Consider the following 21,723-nt stretch of genomic DNA (forward strand, 5'->3'; position numbering starts at 1 on the left):
ATGTCCAGAAATCGGTTTTGGTACCAGCCCAGCGTATCGATTTCCTGGGTTTTCAGATCGACTCGGTTACTTGTCAGCTTCTCTTGCCCAACCAAAAGATGCGCTATATCAAGAGAGAGTTGACATCTGTTATTTCCAGACCGACTGTGTCATTGAGGTCGTTGGCGCGGGTAGTCGGTCTCCTGGCGTCCTCCATCCAGGCGATTTTTCCGGGTCCCCTTCATTACAGGGCGATGCAGCGCCTGAAAATTCTTCATCTCCGGAAAGGGCTCAGATATTCCGATCAGATTCCTCTTACGGAGGAGGTCCGGTGGGAGATGCAGTGGTGGTTGGACCACATGGAGGCCTGGAACGGCAGGGCCCTCTTCGGTGTGTCTCCGGATCTGGTGATAGAATCCGATGCCAGTCGTTGGGGCTGGGGAGCCCGTTGCGGCTCGGTCTCGACCGGGGGTCGTTGGTCCCCTCAGGAATTGAAGCTTCATATCAACTGTCTGGAGCTCCTGGCGGGCTCCTTTGCGATCAAATGTTTTTCCCCTCTACAGACCAGTTGTTGTGTCCTTCTTCGGATGGACAATGTCTCGGCAGTCCGCTATGTGAACAAACTGGGCGGGACCAGGTCCAGGATCCTGGCGGAGATCGCCAAAGATTTTTGGCACTTCTGTCTGCAGAACAAGATCACTGTTATTGCGGAGTACCTCCCGGGATGCCACAATCAGATAGCGGACTGGCACTCCAGGCACCTTCGGGATTTCAGCGATTGGAGGCTGCATCCCCGGGTCTTCCGTGCTCTCCATCGGCGTTGGGGTCCTTGTCATCTAGATCTCTTTGCCTCACGCCTCAATGCGCAACTACCGCATTTTTACAGTTGGAGACCGGACCCTCAGGCTCTGGCCACGGATGCCTTTCTCCAGCGGTGGCCAGCGACCCTATGTTACGCCTTTCCTCCATTTCTAATGATTCCCAGGGTATTGGCCTACTCCAAACGATTTCAGACGGATCTGATTCTGATTGCCCCTCTCTGGAGGGCTCAAGCGTGGTTTCCGGTCCTTCTAGAAATGTGTTCGGCCCCACCGTTTCTCCTTCCCCCATTGTGGAATCTCCTGTTGGACCCTCTCGGAGGTCCTCATCCCCTGATCCTCTCAGGCTCCCTTCCTCTTCTCGCGTGGAGGATCTCGGGGAACGCTGGTCGCTCCCAGGCCTTTCAGGCGACGCTTCCAAGCTCCTTAGTGAAGCCTGGGCTCCCAATACTCACAAACGGTATAAGGGGTCTTGGAAGCGTTGGTGTGATTGGTGTTCACAACAACAAGTTGATCCCGTTTCAGCAGATATCAGCATGATTGTTAATTTTCTGGCTTCTTTGGCCACCTCTGGTCTGGCTTATTCGACTGTTAACGGTTTCCGGTCTGCTATCTCGGCGGGTCATGCCCACATAGATGGGAAGCCCGTGGGTGAACATCCTTTTGTTTCCAGGTTGCTTAAAGGAGTTCGTTTTGCAAAACCTCCCACCCCTAAATATGTTACTTTGTGGGATGTTTCTGTTGTCCTCAAATTTTTGGAGGCCTGGCCTTCCAATGCTTCTTTATCTCGCAAGCAACTTTCCGCGAAACTAACTATGTTGCTATGTCTGGTTTCTTGTAAGCGCGTGTCGGATGTGCACGCTTTGGATCTGGCGGGTCGCTCCTTCACTCCTGAAGGTGTTTCCTTTCGTCTCTCCAGACGTACCAAATCTAATACGCCTTCTATTTCTTATCCGTCTTTTCCTTCTCACCCCAACCTTTGTGTGGTTCAATGCCTGAAGGATTACGAGGTGAGTACTGCTTCTTTGCGCTCGGACATGCAGGGTCCACTGCTGATTGCATTACAAAAGCCTTTTCGACCTGTTTCTCCAGCTACATTGGCGCGCTGGGTGCGAGGGCTTATGTCTGAAGCTGGAATTGATGTTTCTGTGTTTGGCGCGCATTCTGCACGTGGAGCGATGGCGTCCAAAGCTTATTCCATGGGTGTAACTCTGTTTGATATCATGAAAGCTGCAGATTGGTCATCTGCTTCTGTGTTTAAAACTTTTTACTTTAAGCCTATCGATAGTGTTGCTTCTGTGGTGGTTGATCAGCTTTAAAAAAGCATAATCGGAGCCTCCTGTCCTGACATAGAATTCAAAATTTGCAAACATTCGTGACAAGAATTTTCAATTCTATTAAGGACTAGGAGGCGAGGATTATCCCACCCGTTATATATGCATGTATCTATTATGTTGTTACTATGCATTGCTTCATGGATTTTTCCTAATGAAATGTAATAAATGCTTTGATATTTTCTTTACCCACCCTTATTTGCTCATGATTACACAGGATGTGTATTACGGCTTTGTATCTTGTTTCAGGTTCTGATCCCAAGTGAGGTTCCTCCGACTCAGCCCTTATGGTCGTTCTGCTGCGAGTTTCTGCTCCTCGTTGGCCTGCTTCTGTTCCTGTGGCTCTTGGAAGTTCCTCCGCCTCCACGTTCAGATTTTGGTCCTTTCGATTGATGTTCTGATGTTTACTTGATTCTTCTTACTGGATTTTGGACAAAGAAAGAGGAAGTGGTTACCTCTGAGACTGTTTATATACTATGGGTGTACTCTATGGTTGCCCTGTTTCTGTTTTTTCTTTACTGTATTGTGATTGGCTGCTATGTGTCAGTAAAGAAATGAGACTAAGCATAATCCTCGCCTCCTAGTCCTTAATAGAATTGAAAATTCTTGTCACGAATGTTTGCAAATTTTGAAGTGTGCAGATCATGGTGAGATACGTGTAAGTAAAAAGAGAGGTGGCAGTGTAAGTACAGAGACAGATTGTGGAGAGACAGCTGAAGGAGAGTTACTAGGCGAGGAGCCAGAGGGTGAATACGAGATTCTTCGAGACAAGAGGACAATGGACAAATCGATTGGCGTTAGGATAAGGTTGTCATCCTTTCTAAAACAAAATCCAGAGTTAACCTCCACTCATTATAAATTATAGCCCTTTTGCAGTGACCCAGCGTGGCTTCCAAACAACCCTCAAACTCCATCCCACTAACCCAGGAATTACTTATCTTTTTACTCATCGGTGGGCCCCATAACAGCGCGAGTCACACATCATAAATACTCACTGTCCCTGAGTCAGTGAAAAAAAAGGCGAGCTGCTGGATAAGCGGGTACCTCATCAACCTAAATTCCAGATCATATACATTATATAAATTTCAAAGTTACTCAACAGTCATAAGGAGTAAAACATCAAGATACTCCACTATTTTGGTCGATGGACCAACTAGTAGAAGTCAGTTGATGGAGACTAAGTCCAGCTCAATCACAATATATTCCCATAACTTTCAAGTATCTAATTTGTCATGACTTTTTATTCTAAATAAAAACAAACTCTAGTTTATATTTTACAGGAAATTTATCTAGATTCATTAGGAAAGAAAAAAAAATAACATTTTCTTTAGATCAGCACAATTTAAGCATTTATTAAATACATTCAAGAAATGAAAACTTAGAAAGCATATTACCAATCTGCCATAGGAAGATGAAAGAACTGCATAGAACAGTTTCCCAAGCTGACTGTCTTTCTAACCTCCTCGATGTTTCCCTCCCGACATAAATCTCCGCAATCGATCTCTTTGCCTCATCAAAAGTTAAAGTCCAAAAATATTTCAAAGTCTTTTGCACCATAAAATTGTTCAAACCGACAGCATGTCATGGTGTGAAATAAAATCCACGGAACCAACATTTTCCCTCATTCGCACAAGCTCTTTTATACCCTTTTCACTTAATATCTAACTAAAAATTGAAACTTTTAGGGTCCGCACTCATTTCTCATTGGTCCATTGGTCCATTAGAGGGGTGGTGATGATCAACTCATGTCCTCCTTTTTCAAACCAGTCCACGAATTTGCCCTGTCATTCCCAAAGTTTTTCTCATGACTTAATGTTCACATTTGTACTTGTCATCCACTCCTTGTATCTTCTATACGTAAGAAAGTTTCAGCTCCTTCCGTTCCCAGGCTTTTAAATGCAGGCATCCTTTGGCACATCTCCCGTTCATAGGCCCAACTGGCCTTGACATCTTTTGCTCCATTCACGCTTCTCTCATTTACACCGCACATGTGTGGGGGCCATCTTTTCGGAGTCAACTTTCATTGTTTCGTTTAAACAGCCATTTTCAGACTAGGCCGCACAGGCCTCAATGAAAACTAATACAAAAACAAACACAACAGAAGTTAGATATAGAATTTTAGCCCTTCTGTTTACCTCCCACCATTCTAATTTTCCCTATTAGTAATTACCTAGCAAAAGCACACAAATATGCGTCTTTTACTCACCATCTGCGTTCTTTTTGCCACAAAACTCCAGCACACAATATACACGTTTATTCAGTTATATCTAAGATATCACAGCTCTATATTAGTATGACTCATTGTTTTATTAGTAAATTAATTTCTGCAGAATAGCAATTAGTTTCCAGAGTGTTGTGTAGAATTCAAGTGCCCTCGGTTAGTTAATTCACATGCTTCACACTATTAGCATTATTATAGCTATGAGAGACTGACTTTACAAGGGGTACACAAAAAATGTTTCTCTCCCCTGCTCCATCAGCCGCACGTGTGGTGAATACATATAGACGCACACATTATTTAGAATTTTTTTTCTTCATAGCTCTGGTTACTATTCCATATCTGCCACTTGAATCAAAAATTCTGTGTGAAGAGGGGGTGGGGCCTCGCGTGAGAAGGTATCGAAGAGGCATTTGTGCACACCCAAGCCCCCTTGCTGGTGCACTGTCTTGGGATGTTTTCACACCCCTTAATGGACGTTGGCAGTTCAAAGCCTAAGGAAACGAGCTGAAAAACCTCTATCTTACATACCGACCCTCCCAATTCAGATGGGAGACTATCAATTTCAAGGCTTGTCTTCCGATTCCTCGGCAGACTTATGGCGACAGGGATAGGTCTTGTGTGACTTGGAGTGCGCACTGCAAGTCACCTGCTCCTTTGTCACATACTCTCTGTGTGCTATAGCGCTTTATCTATGCGCCTGACAGGCAGGGGAAAAAATGTGTATTTGCATTTCTAATATCCGATCTTGCAGCAGCACAGTTGCAAGTCCCATACATGGCAATAGACCAGATTCTGGACTCAACAGAAATCGATGGGAGAAATACAGTCTCTCAGTTATTTTTTGTAAATCTCCCACTTTCCTCTTCTGAAATGTTGGCATCTGTGCTCTCTGTACAGAGGTTTTCTGCTGGTTTTCCCTGCCATCGCTTGATATCAACTCCTCACCGGATGACCATGTGATTGGAGCGGATATTGTTTGTCACATGGTAGCACCATGTGAGTTTGCAGATATGCAGTTCTCCTTTTTAAATTACAATTTGCTTGCATTTTAGGGGCCATGTTAATAGGAGTTATCATTACTGAACTCTGTTTTGCTTCTTTAATTAACCTTACCCAAATAAAATAATGAGTTGGGAGCAAAACGACTTGAACAGTTAGACTTAGATCAGTTCATTTGGAGGCTCACTTGCCTTGATCATTTATAGTCTGGGCCACTGGCATTAGGTGGCAGTTGAAAGTCCGAATTAGGCAGGAGGGTTGACTAAATTATGTTGTAAGAAAAGGTAAATAATGCTTACATAAACGATAAATAATGCAGCACAGCAGACTTTAGTATTAATTATTTTGTAATTTTTCCACCTGGTAAAACTGGCAAAAATGTCACCTCATTAGTGTCTATTTAACAACCAAATACAGCAGTAAGCAACGGAAAGATAACTAGTCAATCTTTTCAAAGGGCCTTTCACTGTGCAAGAACACTTGTCTCCACGCTTTTAATAACTTTTAATCTGTTTGAGTTAGAAAAAATATGCAGAAGATGGATTATATGACAAATCCATAATTATGTGGAAAACGCAGAAGCTGCAGAGACGCTTAATTTCAGCAGCACTGTTTATGGTGAACAGCGCTTGTGGAATTGAAGCTCCCAGAGTTTTCAGTATGTCCAGTATACCACAGTTAATATTCTTCGCCCAGCCACATGCCATTATTAAAAGATCTTTGACAAAGTCATAAAAGACTACGTTCACCCATTTATGGTAAATCTCAATACAAATAACTGTGTCCGCTTGTGAAATGTGTAAATAATTACCCAACACATTCACTGTCAAGCAGGGTAATTTTAAAAATGTATTTGGGCCAAAATACCCTTACAGACAGTATACAGGACTCAAGTCAAAATTTGAGCTTCTAAGATGGCAATAGCTGTTGGCTGGGGCTTAGTCTCCCCTACGCAAATTCAGAAGTCCAACTAATTGAGAAAAAAGGCAGATTGGTTATTAAAGTGGGCAATACATGATGCAGTCAATTAGCTAAAATACATATTTTAGCAACTTTAAGGAGTTGGCACCTCACCTCAGTGTTTTACATTATTAGATAATTTAGCTTATTTTGTACAGGCCTGCCAGACTTAAGTTCCAGTTTCACACCTATGGGAGTGCAGTTTTTTTCCCTTGCCTCCTTCACTCTTCTGATCTCAAATCCCTGACACCCCGACCCCCTTCCAAGTTCTCCTTGTTGCTCTACTACGCACCTGTTGCTCTCACAGTTTTTTTGGGGGGGGTCAACCTGCCCAACTCCTTGTTGCTTCCCTTTCACTGTTGATTCATGACATTGAGTTGCTCCTACGTTGCCCTCCCCAACATCTAACAATTTTTATATCAATTTTCTTTTTTCCGCTGGCCGAGAATCTGCCTTTTAATGGCGAGATCTATTGACCAATGATTATTTCTATTTCAGTTAACCATTTTGACATATATTCACCAAAGTTGCACTTTCAATTTAGAGATTATTGGGGTTTCGTTTATTTTTTTAAATTTTCCACTAAGTTCTTCCTTTTGCAATCCCTGTGTTGAGTGAAGCACGAAGGGTGCACAAAACATGAAATTAAGTTGGCAGGAGTTCTGTGGCAGACCAATGAATCTATCAATCAATCAGTAACATCAGTGGTGAGCGATCATAAATATGGCAACAACTTAGTCTGAATGAAAAGCCTACCTTCATTCTAAACTGTGAGAAGTTGGTTGAGGGAGTTGTGAGTCCATCTCGAGCATCATCCGCAATTCTTGTCCGGATGAACCACAAAAGTCACTCCATTAACCCTCTGGTAGCTTAGCACGAAAGCACTCAGGCTTAACTTAGAGGCAATGAGTAAATTATTTATGCAGCACTCAAATAGTAATAAAGTGAAAACACAACATAAGAAGAATCCCACACCAATTTAGCAAAATAGAGTAACATGTTATACATTTTCTGACACAAAAATGACAGAAATCCAATCAGTAGAACCAAAGATATGCAATTTCAAAGATTTAAGATAAGTATAGCTATTCAAAGCACGAAACGCCACCTGTGGTTATCTGGTTGTGTGAGACTTGGTGAAAGTCACAAGTTCAGTCCAACCGCATTAGAGTGGGTGTCGGATACAGGGACCAGGTTAGTCCAGCAGAAAAGTCACCTTCTTAAGGCCAGCCCAAAGTGTTCTGTTCGCAGTGGAGGAGGCTGCAAGGAGAAGAAGAGCGCCATGAGTGGTTGTCGCTGTAGCACGAGAAGGAGGCTGAGCATCCGGGACAGTTTCAATGTAGCGAGATAGTACTGTTGGGCGTCGCAAACGGTCATTGATGGAGCTTCGTGTTGCTGTCACCACAGGCTGTCGATGATATAGTGCGAAGTGCAGATCTCGCATTGGCGGTTGTCGCTGTAGCATGAAGAGTCGTATCACAAGAGTTTTGCAATGGACGTCGGCGTTGCAGCAAGATCTTGGCGGAAACAGGCCCGTTTGGGGGCGCGAATAACCCAAAATATCAGGATTTCTCTTTTTCGTTTAAGAGGAGCTCAACTGATGTTACACCTGGGGTCCAGGACCTGGGAGACACCCCTTCGAGATCAGGAACTCACTCCAGCACAGAGGCCAGAAGAACTCAGGCAGGCCCAGTTGCAGGTCCAGCGCAGCAGGTTAGCTGGGTAGTTTCAGGGAGATCTCTGGAGCTCATTGTGTCTCTGTGGCTCAGAACAGTAGTTCAGCCAGCTGATCCTTGAAGTCACTTCACCCTGGGATGAAGAGTGCTGGTGAAATCACCCTTTTCAAGCCTCAAGTAGGGTAGACCTCTGTTAGCAGGTCAGTCCTTCTTCTGGAGCATCCATGGGTCCAGGAGTGTACTGAAGAGTGGGTCTGAGGGTCCATTTTTAGGTCTCGCCTGGCGTTAGCAGCGCGCATGCGCCTATCTCACTACGCGAGTGCCTTTTGCTATCGATTCAATTTCAGAAGGGGACTTAAGCCACGCGCTTCTTTTCCATTGGTTTGCATCAGCGTTTATGTTAAACGCTGGCATGTGATTGGCAATCAGGATTTTGTGTTACCGTCTTGTCCAATTTTAGGACGGCCCATGTGGACAGCCCTTCTCCATCTTTGTTCCCGCGACGTGGAAGCAGGCAGCTAATGGGCCACTTTATTTACATTCAGCATACAGTGCGAGCTTTCACTTTTGGAGGTGCCGGGACAATTTTGACCGCTTGTTTGCTCTGGTCCCTAATCCCTTGCAGTCGCCAATAGGTGTCATGTTGGCCTTACACGAAACACAGATAATTTGCAGGAGCATTATTAGCATATGTTGCTGTTAGCAAAGCAAATGGCTTTAACTTATTCAAAGGCGAGACCTATTGCATTTTCAATGCTTGTTATACCTAGTGGTAATTTTGAAATAGGAGAAGCTTCTGGAGTTTTCTCCCCACAGAGGTATTGGGAATTTCCTTCCTTCCTGCCCTGGTCTAGGCCTGTCTGGAATCATGATTGCTTAGTGTGAAGTTCTCTGTGTATGTTCTGGGGCAGTGTGGTAGGTGACAGCCCCCTCGTCAAGTCATGATGGCCCATCCTGCCAACATCAAGACCCTCCTTTGTGTGGCTATCTGGGAGGAATGCACGAAGACCAACTGCCAGCTACACCTAGTCATGTGACCCAGGAACAGGTTTCAAGCTTCGAATGGTAAGGGCAAGAAAATGCCAATTTTCTAAAAGTTGTGTAACGGCTACAATAGTTGAGGGAAAATAATGTGTATATATAGGAAATGAAAAATCATTACCTAAATATATACAGCAAAAATAAAGTTTAAGACCTTGACCTCCTGGTTCACTATCCTAGCCCTTCCACTTGCTTTTGTAATTTGAAATGGACTCAATCCTGTTCCCATAGCCGGTATAAACAGTTTTCTTGCTGAAGATTAATGAGAGAGTAAAGCTTGATGAATAAATAGATGCTTATGACTGGTATAATACTCCACCATTGGGGGCCAATGCTGATTATTGTTTTGGACAAATGCTTACCTGTGTGTGATGCACAATAAATTAACAAAAGTATTCAGAGAGCACCCTGTTAATCAGAACTGGGTGACCAGTAGCTAAAATGGAGACAAGTATAATACAACCTGAAAATAGAAGAGGGCTCAATAAATCTATTTTATCAATAATCAATTATCAGAGTAAATAACAATATATTGTGGTTCTCTAATGCTGTAGAGGGCTTTTTGATTGACATGATACTAACACCTAAGTTCCCAGGCTGATTACTTTGTGGAACTCGCAAGAGCCCTAATCACTATTGAACAACATTCACATAACAGTTAAGAGATTTGTTTTATAGGACATGTTTATTGATAATAATACTGTACTTTCTAGGCTTCCTGTTGTCGGTGACCAATTAGTTTGTCAATTGTGGGTCGCCTCCAGTCAATACCATCACCTCAGCTTTTAGTTCTTTCGGTGCACATACCTGTCCTAAAATCCAAAACATGGGGCATACCAACGACTGGGACCAGGAGTGGAGTAGTCCCAATGCGAACATTGGTGCACCCCGACTTAAGCCGTCACTATCAGTAAATCAGTTATGGTCAGTAGCAGGTGATAAACATTCTTGTAAGAATGACAGACAACGGTTGCCGTTTCGAAGCTTTATATAAAGAATTAATAGTCAGTTTACATTGAACACGCTATAAGCAAATTCAGCAGCAAAGCATACAAACTAAAAGTACAGAGCACTCAGTATAGTTATAATTGAAATCTGGCATAGATTTGCCTGCTAAAGGTGGGGAAATGGGTCTCATTTACATAGAAATGTACACGTCCTTTTATGGAACTTCTTACAAAGACATTCATACATTCTACATGGGTACATGGCTCTCAGCTTATGCACCAACAGGGAACCAGCAAGAGGAAACATTTTACTACAGAATACATTTGAATTTTCTCTTATGGTAGTACTACGGTGAGTCTGCAGACATTCTCACAGTTTATTCAAGCAAATCAATTGTTTCATTGTATAGCAGTAGCCTGGGGCAGTTGAAAGGCCTTAGGTACAGAAGTAGAAAAGTCTCTGAGAACATTCCCTGTTTATTAGTGTTGGAATCGCAATTCTTTATTTAGAACAATAAGAGCAGCAACATTCAACACATTATCGCTTATGATGTTGATGCAAGATGGAGAACAGTTGTAGGAAAGTGGAATATTATGTGTTACGCCTGGATAGCCTAACCATGTAATAGTATCACAATATCCCAAATATGATCCTTGCATTCACACTAATAAAGCCTTAGCTTGGTCCTGGAAGAGTGGCACAGAGCAGTCAAGCTTTACTAGAGGAACATTTGTTAAGCATTTTTGAATAACAACATGTATGATAAGTAATTGACACAACTCAAAAGAAATCTGGCATCAATTTACAAACATGGAGTGTATTTTTATCGTAATTTAGACACTAAAACAAACAAAATAGCATACTTATACCCAGTTATAGATTTCTAAATCAATATCAAATCAGTGGAGTAAAATACATAGACAAAATAACATTGCAGTCAATGTCAAAATCCACTAGTGATAACCTGTCACTTGCAACCCTGATAGGGTTAACGTCCTGTGGGGATCAGGCCACAACAGTCAGATAATTTTTTACCTAGCCCGTGGAGTACATGTGCAGAGTTGGCTATCCTTGGTGCTGAACGGGAGCTGCAGGTGGTGGTGTTATTTTTACCGGTTACAAAGTGCTGCAAGAAATAAAATGCAAAAACACAACAGTTGCGCAGCTGCTGACGCCGGAAGATGGCTGCACAGTGTTCTCTGTAGCTGCAACGTTGAGTGCATGGTCAGTTTCTGGATTGACCAACAAGAATTGGCAGTGGTAAAGCACAGCAGAAAGCTTCTGGAACTTCACTGGGTCAGGGGGAGTAACATAACGGCCTGAAACTTTAGGATAGGTAAGACTACTGCTCCCACAATGCACTGGACCACTTCGGTAGTGTCCAGTTTTAGCCAAGGACTAGGGTTGTTCACTCAGTTCCATGTCTGTTGCCTGAGGGGCAAAGTATCCCTCCTTTGCTTTGTGCTTTTGGGCAAATTCCTGTTGTCGGCGAAACGGGGCTCCTCTTGGTCCTTCTTTGAAGTAACTTGTTCAGATCTGAGGTTCTGGTGTCAGAGGGGCCCCTTAAACCGTAGATTAAGGGGAGTTAGGAGTGTGGGAGTTAGTAGCCAATGGGCAGCTAGCCCCTGCCGTGTGTCCGCCCCTGAGGTGACCACATCCGGTGGTGTAGGTCACCTTACACCCAGAACCCACATTTTTCTAAAGATGGCAACATTCAAATTTATGGGTACAGACCAGGCTGTCCACCCTGGGTGTGGCCGGCCTTCCAGAGGGGAGGTAGAGACTACCTCATACATAGCTCATTTCCCTTCTTGCCTGGGTGCTAGCGTGCCTGGCCAAGGGTAGGGCTGTTTCCTCCTCAGGTGGACAGTCCATATCAGAGATGTTGCAGTCTTTGAAACTCACTGCTCTGATGTGCCAATTTACCAGCCTGCTGAGGAGGAGGGATGCGTGACCTCCATACTACCCAGCCTTTTGTTTCTGACTCCTGGGAGTAATCCCACTGCGTGGCAGGAGATCAAAATCCTGTCTTGGTGACAGTAGGCTCAGGAAAGCGTGGCTGGTCAGCCAGGGCACAGTAAAACTGGAGGCAACCAGGGGACAACTTCTAAGGTACCACCTGGGTGCATGCCATGTCACCCTGGTCATGAGAATAGTGTCAGGGGTGAGAAGGCACATTGTTTGATAACAAACATGACATATTTTAGTGGTATCATAGTGGAGCTGCTAGTTGGCAGCCAATGTTATCCTATGGACCACTAATACATATAGTAATTTCCAGTGGGGAATCCTATTATAGGGACATATAGGCTTGCACGTATATGTCCACACCTTTAGTAAAATTGCACCCTGCCTACTGGACTGAAGAGGCCTACCTCAGGGGTGCCTTGCATACATTAAAGGCTGTGTAGGTGACTGTGGCACAGATGGTGAGGATACAGTAGAGTTCAAGCGTTTTTCACTGCTCCTGCAGTCTGCCGTGGCAGTCCTTCTGTCAATAGTTTGCTTGGGTCAGTCAGGGTGGCACAAACTCGTGCTGCAGCCCTGGAGACCACCTTTCCAACAATGCCTTGGTTACCCCTGGTACCATATACTAGGGACCTATAAGGGAGTAAAGTCTTTGCCAATTGGTGATTACCAAGAAAAACATAAAAGTTTTAGGAGAGAGCCAAGGCCCTGGGGTTTGTGCAGCAGATTCCAGTGCACTATCAGAGCCATAACCTTCAGTTTTTGGAGAAAAAAGTGGGTGGTGCTATACAAACGGGGGCACTTTCCTACTACATTGTAAACTCAACCTAGCTTCGTGTAAGTCTAATTTGTGATGCGCTCATAACTGTTCATATGTTATTAAATAATGCACAGATCTGACATTGTCCCAGAGAATTATGGACTATGAAAATACTGCCTTCTTTGAAATAATAATAGCCAACCATGTAAAATATGTGACTAACTGTACATTGTAATGATTTTGCAAGTAGCTAAAGGAGTTTCGTGACCATATAGTGTGTGGATGTAGTTTAAAAATGCATTTCCTTTTAAGGTCCTAGAAATTCCAGTTCAGTTCCAATACCATTATAATAGAATAATCACTGCCCCTTCACAGCACTTGCATGCTCATATTTAACAGTGCTGTAATGTCAGAAATGTTCCATCAGTGGGATACCCACATTTCTGCCATTAAAGCAGATTTCGAAACTTAAAGTAATAATAATTTATGTTTTGTTTCTGCAGGTCTTTTTGGTGAAAACGTTTATCTGGTCTTGCTGGCCATAGCTTTCCGAATAATTAATTGTTTTTTAGTGCAAACAAGTTTTGTTCCAGATGAATATTGGCAGTCACTAGAAGTTGCCCATCACATGGTGTTTGAATATCCTTTTGATTTTGGATCTATCATAAGCTGTATTATGGCCTTCAGTGTTGACCATGATGTGGGAATCGCTTGTGGGCTAAATGTTAAAACTGTGGGGGCGATAAAATGCTGGACAACGGGCCTCTTGCAGTGTCTCTGAATGGTCTACTTACATTTGGGACAAGAGGAAGTGCCTCCCTCTCCTAGGCCTCCAGCCACTATCCCGGAGACCCTAATTGTAAGGAGACACCTTTCTTTTAGTGTTTTGGCAGGGAAACAACAGAACACGCATTGTTACGGTGCGGGCCCCATGCTGGTGGGCTGAGTGCGAGGCCCTGGGCAGCAGCCTAAGCCTAGCGCCGGCCCTGTATCAAGATTGCTACAAAGAGTTACTGAAGTACAGTATGCTAGGACACTATGCTGCAGCACCTGCGAAATTCCACAAAACAATTTATGGATTAAATCAAATAAACTACTAAGGATCAGCGTCTTAATGGGAAGGCACATTCAACAAAGATAGTTACGACTTGTTATGCCCTAGTTGATATTATTAGGAAGTAGGGGGCACTCTGACAGCTTGCTCTTTGTGTTGGCTGGTTTGTTTGAAAATGTTTGCAGAAACAGCTCATTGCAACTTGATGTATTTCACAGAATTATTACATTTTAGCACAGTAAAGGCTTTCTTAAATATTTTCATGTTGAAATATATACTAATAACCTGTTTAGAATTTGCAGCAAAATCAGATTTGAAAATATTGTTTGACCTGTTTATAGTTTGGGCGCTTATAAGTTTCCTAACTCGCAGTCACACATCTATGTGCAATATCATATTTTTTGGACCCATCAGATAACTCTGGTTAAAACTTGAAAAGCCAGGTCTTGGGTTTCTGCATGAACTCTGCATTTTGATAATTCTCTTATCTCCAGTGGAAGGCTTTTGCCACCTGAAAAGCGAAAACTCTGTCACTTCGACAAAGTTTCATATTTTTTTTGTTTTATGTACCCTTAGGACAAAAACTTTGGAAAAGCGCAAAAGAATATTTGCTAAATGAAGAGAGGACTTTTGTCAAAAATAACGTTAAAACTGATACAAAAGCATGGCAGTGATAGGGAAAGGTGCACTGTCCAAGATGATAATCTTACCAAGATTCCTCTGTTGGTTTGCAAATGCCTGTTTTCATTCTGAGGTGATTCTTCAAAACGCTGACCTTTTCGCTGTTAGGTTTGATATGGGGTGGAGGCAAATACAAAATTGCGCGGTCCGTATGCTCCAGTTGCCATCTACAGAGGGAGGCCTCATTGTGCCTGATTTCAAAACCTATTAAAAGGTGGCCCAACTGCAATGGTGCTCCCGATGGTGCGGTGACAGGGAGCGGGGTGAAACAGATCGCCGTTTCGTTGATTCTCCTATTTGACCCTCCCCCCACAGCACTAGTGCTTAGCGATCAAAACCAGATGGATTTGAAGTCCCTGCTTCGGACAGCGGCTCAACACTGCTGGAAGAGTTGCTGGGCCTTATCACCGGCCTTCCCATTATGGCGGTAAGCAGATTGGGACCAGGGCGAGTATGCCATTCTGGCAGGAGGTATCTTGACACCCTGCGTGCATTATTTGACGGCCACCAGCTTAGATAATTGAGGAGGTGTAATGACCGACTTTTTCGGCCCTCTTTGGAGGGAGAATGATGGAAGATGACTCCAGCCTAGTTCCCTTTTAGTACAGGGATTAGGACTATAAACAGGACTTATCCATGAGGCACAGTAGTGCATTTTCGTACCCTTTTCTTTAGATCAGGGCTTATAAATTTAAGTTAGGGGATAGATTCATTAGTATTAGTGATGATCCGTCCTTTTGCAAGAGTGTTAGTATACCTTCTATGGAGTTATGCTTATTTCGGGCCTTGTAGGCCTCAAACGGGACAGACTCCATTTTTGCCTTCTGCCCGGCAGCTTGAGAGGCTTTCTAGGTCAAGTGTAATGTTTTAGTTTCGAGGTGTTGTTCGCTTGGAGAGAACCGGCTCAGGCTGGCCCTTATCGAAAGACTGTATTTTTCTCCACTCCGAAGACACAACTTCTGGCCGGCCGGCTGGGAACGTGTCCTTGTTACGGGGAGGTACAAGAATTTGGTGGGCGGCAGGTTACTGGCCGTAACTTTCCATGAAGGGACAGGCTTCGATATTAGCGAAAGTGTTAGGCAATGAGTCAGTCAGTCTGTAGGCGGCTACTAGCCGTTAGCATCTATGCCATTAATTATTTCAGACATGAGTCCCTTTCTCACTGCTCCATCAGGATTCAAGCAAGCCGGGCCGAAGACGGCTGAAATGCCAGAAACCGGTCCCCTGTAGCTTGTCTCCTTTCTGGTGAAGAATTGGCTTGGTAGTTTAGTCTGCCCTGTTCCCATGATGCACTGGGCCAGGGACAGACTGATTTGCATATAGCCAGGTTCTGAACTGGGATGGTGCAGTGAGATAAATAACGGTGATGGATCAAGCCTTGCTCTTTGGACTGGGTAAGAGTGGTCTGCTTAATTCAGACACTCTGTTCATCACCACCCCCTTTTCTGAATCGTTTTTGGCCACTATAGGTGTGGCAGGGTATACTCAGACATGAGTCCCTTTCTCACTGCACCATCAGGATTCAAGCAAGCCAGGCCGAAGACGGCTGAAATGCCAGAAACCGGTCCCCGGTAGCTTGTCTCCTTTCTGGTGAAGAATTGGCTTGGTAGTTTAGTCTGCCCTGTTCCCATGATGCACTGGGCCAGGGACAGACTGATTTGCATATAGCCAGGTTCTGAACTGGGATGGTGCAGTGAGTTAAATAACGGTGATGGATCAAGCCCTGATCTTTGGACTGGGTAAGAGTGGTCTGCTTAATTCAGACACTCTGTTCATCACCACCCCCTTTTCTGAATCATTTTTGGCCACTATAGGTGTGGCAGGGTATACTCAGACATGAGTCCCTTTCTCACTGCACCATCAGGATTCAAGCAAGCCGGGCCGAAGACGGCTGAAATGCCAGAAACCGGTCCCCGGTAGCTTGTCTCCTTTCTGGTGAAGAATTGGCTTGGTAGTTTAGTCTGCCCTGTTCCCATGATGCACTGGGCCAGGGACAGACTGATTTGCATATAGCCAGGTTCTGAACTGGGATGGTGCAGTGAGTTAAATAACGGTGATGGATCAAGCCCTGATCTTTGGACTGGGTAAGAGTGGTCTGCTTAATTCAGACACTCTGTTCATCACCACCCCCTTTTCTGAATCATTTTTGGCCACTATAGGTGTGGCAGGGTATACTCAGACATGAGTCACTTTCTCACTGCACCATCAGGATTCAAGCAAGCCGGGCCGAAGACGGCTGAAATGCCAGAAACCGGTCCCCGGTAGCTTGTCTCCTTTCTGGTGAAGAATTGGCTTGGTAGTTTAGTCTGCCCTGTTCCCATGATGCACTGGGCCAGGGACAGACTGATTTGCATATAGCCAGGTTCTGAACTGGGATGGTGCAGTGAGATAAATAACGGTGATGGATCAAGCCCTGATCTTTGGACTGGGTAAGAGTGGTCCGCTTAATTCAGACACTCTGTTCATCACCACCCCCTTTTCTGAATCATTAATTATTTCCAGGCAGACAGTCGCCATTTTTGAAGTCCGAGAAAGATCATGAAACTGAGACTCTCTGAGAAAGACTGAAGGAGAAGTAGCGCAGAGAGATCAGAGACAGAGAGAGAGAGAGAGAGACAGCAGCTAATAACGAGAGAGGTTCCAGTGACTTGGAGGGAAGCAGAGGAGATCGAGCATAGCGGTGCAGATGTGTACTCGTGACTGCTAAGGTGTGATTCCGAGACGAGCCAAGACACAGACGAGAAGGGAACCTAGATGACTGCCGAACCCCGACTTCACATTAATCAGGTGACCTCCGCCCTTTCCCTTATAGAGTGCACATTCTAACCTTTTACTTTTCTTTGCAGAATATATATGCTATTGTGTAGTATTGTGTTTATAATTATTGTAATAAAAATACCCTAGTTCTTAGTGAACCGACATGTGCCTTGTATTCTTGTTCAATCAGGGTAACCTGGTCTTCTAGTCAGACATTGTTTGCATGAACGGATGCGAATCCCGATCAGGTAAGAAGTGACTGAGCAATGAGGGAGAGAGGGAACGTTTGATGCCAAGAGCAGAAGGTACATATTTCAATTTGGAGAGCCGTACTAAATTCTATTATTTTAGTTTTATCCTGAGTAGACAATGAGAGATTTCTTCCATAGGTGTTCATAGGAAAGTGATCGTCGTTGGTACGCGGCGTTAATGAGAGCACCGGGGGGACACGGTGTGTAGGTCCGCCGGATTGTGGACCGGATGAATGAATGAGAGCACCGGGGGGATACGGTGTTTAGATCCGCCGTATTGTGGATCGTATGAATAAATGAATGAGAGCACCGGGGGGACACGGTGTGTAGGTCCGCCGGATTGTGGACCGGATGAATGAATGAGAGCACTGGGACTGCAGGCCCGTGTGTAGGCACGCCGGATTGCGTGTCGAGTGAGCACTGATGGTGATCAGTGTGTAAGGGTACATAATCAGACCTGCCCCAGGGTAGATTAGTCTGGGCCTAAGTGGCCGCGAGACTGATTGGTATGAATAGGATATTGTAGAAAACCTATGCATGTTTATTGCTATTTGCCCCATCCTTAGGTACGAAATGTATATACATATATCTATACCCATTGTAAATAGGTTCTAAGGAGGGAGGTGATTACGTTCCGACTGGGTTAGAGGGGCTCCTAGGAGCTGATTCCATCTGGTCCGAAAATCCGGTCGTTACATCTGGCGTCACGAACTGTTTACGAAGCCTGTGTGCGCTGTATTGTTTTGATCTTGTTGGTTTGCGCTCGGCTCGTACGTATTTTCTCTTGTTTATAATTGTGTATATATTTTTTGTGTGTCAAAATGTTTTCGAAAAAATCGAAATCTACTTTCAAATTGCCTGTTGAAATTCCCGGCTGGGAATCAATGCCTTACGAGGCCTTGGCCCGTGAGTGGGCCGATTCTACTGGTTTGAGTGAGAATTGGACTTCTTGTTTGGAGCAGGCGGAGCCTGCTGATGTGGTTTCTTGCTTGCAAAAAGCTCCAGTAGTGAAGGGTGATGAGCTTCCTATTTTAGGACGCAGAGGTTGGATTGTGCTAAGTGCATACAGAATGCTTCATGAGAAGTTTCTTAAATTGCAGAAGCGGTTTGTGGATATGGAAGAAAAGTTTGTTGAAGTGCAGAATGCGCATACTCTTTTGCGATGTCAGAATAAATTGCTTGCCGACAAACTTGAGACTTATCAAACTATAGCCGAAAGGGCTGCAGTGCGCATTGCGAAATATAAATACAGACACCGTCGTGGTCGTGTGTCTACACGGAAAGTGCGTCTGGTCGTGGCTAAAGCCGGACTGGATTGGAACCCCAACGAGTGGGATGGTAATATCTGGGATTCGAATGACTCTGGCTCCTCGGCTGAGGAGGGTGATAAGCGCGAGTCTTCTCGCTCCGGACGTGATTGTAAATCTGCTTCTTGTGACAAAGACGATATTTCTAGCGACCGTGGTCGCTCTTCCCGTTCTGATGACGTATCTCGCCCTAATTGTTCTTCTAAATCTAAGGACCGGGCTTCTTCGGAGGCTCTTCCGGAGGTTTCTGCTCACCCTGTGTTTCGACGCAAATTACAACAGGCTCCTGGTATGCCGAGTGGTATTCATTTGGATAGAATTGAAGATTTTACTCAACAGGAGGTTAGTGACATTTTACAACTATTTCGACAACGGCCCGGTGAAACTTTGCTTACATGGATGGTGCGCCTTTATGAAGTGGGTGCTGCTGGTATCATGCTTGATGCTGGTAATTGTTTACGATTTTGCTCTTTGAGTTCCGATTCTACTGTACAAGATCATTTTCGGAATTATAATGGTGCTGGCCAAATTAGTTTGCTCCAGCTTGCGAATGATGGCTGTAATCATAAATACCCTACTGAATCTGATTGGCCTGTCAATGACAAGCCGTGGTACACTTTGCGCGATGCATCGCAACGTTTGAAAGAGGAAGTGATGAAGACTGCGATTTTTCTCAGTACTTCTGACAGATTGTTGGACGGTCTTTAACATCTTCTGTACGCAATCGCATTATCCGTTCTTCCCCTGTTGCTTATAAGCAAGTAATGATGACTTTGTTAATCAATCAGACTGGCAATCCTTTATCTATGGTGCTTGAATCTGTTCGTCAGCTCGGTGAGTTGGGTGAATGGTTTAAACCTGAGAGACAGTCCAGACCCGAAGCTCGTACTCCTGGTGAGTTTAAATTCTCTAGACGTGATATGTTTCTGGCACTATTGGCTGATGGTGTGAAAAGGGAGGACATTGACGGCGAACCTAATAATCGCTTATGGGAGATATTTCGTAAGCGTGGTTTGGATCGGAAGGAGGGTGCCCGTCGTGTGCGAAAGAATGATTGTGACCGTGGTTATTCTGATGACAGTGGTGATGAGAGGCGTCGTGTGGATTCTGATCGCCGTGATGACCGGCGCTATGAACGTGATGTGTCCCCTCGTCGTGAAAAAGTGAGAGCGAGAGAGGGGGAAAAGGGGGAGACATGATCGTGTTTCCAACAGATATAGAGATGAAAGGGATTATTCCCCTGAGTTGAGGAGAAGGGAGGATCGTCACAGGCTTTCTGATCGTAATTCACAGTACTATGAAAATGACAAAAATCCATTTCGTAATGGAGATGGATATGAACAGGACATTCTGATACCCAAGAAACCTGAGAGCATTTATCCTGATTTGTCTTGGTTGACTGAACGCAGTAAAAATGACTAGGAAATAGGTCAAGCTCCAGTACGCAGGTGGGCTCACAGAGACAACAGACCCTATGTAGATAGTGAAATTTTTTGGAAACATCGTAATATCCAAAGGGCCCGAGCATTGGTAGATACAGGAGCGGAGGCCACTTTAATTCATGGTAAATCAAAGAAATTTAAAGGACAATTTTTCACGATTACTCGTTTAGGTGGAAAAGAGACCCCCGCAGTGCAAACTACACTTGAGATGAAAATTGGTAGGATTCCCCGTAAAGAATATTCTGTGTTAGTTGTACCGCTTTTGGAGTATATAATTGGAATTGATATTTTGAAAGGAATGACTTTGCATTTGGATGATGGTTGTTATCAATTTGGAACCAAGCATTACATTTCGTCCAGACCCGTACGGGTTGGCCGTTTACGGATGCCCCCCATTAAAATTCCCCAAGCTACGAAAGTGGTTTCTCAGAAACAATATCGTATTCCAGGTGGTCATGAAGAAATTAGTGCCACGATTCAGGATTTGGTTGACGCAGGAGTTATAACTCCGGTTACTTCTGCTTGGAATAATCCCGTTTGGCCTGTGCGCAAGAGTGATTAATTCTTGGCGCATGACTGTTGATTATCGAGAGCTGAACAAACACACACCTCGTTTGACTGTTGCAGTACCAGACCTTGTTACTTTAATTCAAAGAATTCAAAAGCATCCAGGTACATGGTATGCGTCCATTGATATTGCTAATGCTTTCTTTTCGATTCCGATTGCCCCCGAGTGTCAGGAAAAATTCAGTTTTACCTGGAATGGACGTCAAATGACGTTTAGAAGTCTTCCTCAAGGTTATGTACATAGTCCTACGATCTGTCACCGGCTGGTGGCGGAACATTTGTCCGAAGTGACTGTACATACGCAAATTCAGGTGTGTCATTATATTGATGACATTTTGATTCAAGGTGTGACACAAGATCAGGTCCAGACCCATTTAGATCAGATCCTTGACTGCTTACGTGCAAAAGGTTGGGAAATTAATCCTGATAAGTTACAAGGTCCATCCCAAAATGTTAAATTTTTAGGCATCAATTGGCATGAAGGTCACAGAGAAGTGATTCCACAAGTAAAACGAAAAATTTTAGATTTTGCAGTTCCGAGGAATAGGAAGGAAGCTCAGAGTTTCATTGGCTTGTTTAGTTTTTGGCGTCAACATATTCCCCATTTGAGTCAGATTTTGGCTCCCTTATATCGAGTCACTCGTAAAAAGAATGTGTTTGAATGGGGTGAACCACAACAAAATGCTTTTAATTTGGCGAAAGAAGCGATTCAGTACGCCTTGGATCTGTGGCCTGTGGGCGAGGGTGATGTGGATTTGAATGCGTCTGTGGATGGTCTGTATGCCAATTGGAGTTTATGGCAAAAGCAGGGCAGACAAAAAGTGCCATTAGGTTTTTGGACTAAAAAGTTGCCTGAGGCTGGTGAGCGTTATACACCTTTTGAGAAACAGTTGCTTGCATGTTATTGGGCTCTGGTGGATACCGAGCAATTGACTTTAGGTCATGCTGTAATTTTGAGAC

At 44.2% G+C, this 21,723-nt stretch overlaps 1 protein-coding gene across 2 annotated transcripts in view; it reads left to right on the plus strand.

The window, feature by feature from the left end:
• Nucleotides 1-21,723, plus strand: part of PIGB (phosphatidylinositol glycan anchor biosynthesis class B) — a 157,094-nt gene that overhangs the window by 4,022 nt on the left and 131,349 nt on the right. For both annotated transcript variants that reach the window (XM_086958335.1, XM_086958334.1), the window contains exon 2: nucleotides 13,208-13,342. In XM_086958335.1, the coding sequence (XP_086814461.1) occupies nucleotides 13,208-13,342 (135 nt within the window). The remainder of the gene's footprint in view (nucleotides 1-13,207; nucleotides 13,343-21,723) is intronic.

Source organism: Lissotriton vulgaris, chromosome 2_1 (assembly GCF_964263255.1).
Source record: "Lissotriton vulgaris chromosome 2_1, aLisVul1.2, whole genome shotgun sequence".
In the NCBI taxonomy this organism is placed as follows: Eukaryota; Metazoa; Chordata; class Amphibia; order Caudata; family Salamandridae; genus Lissotriton; species Lissotriton vulgaris.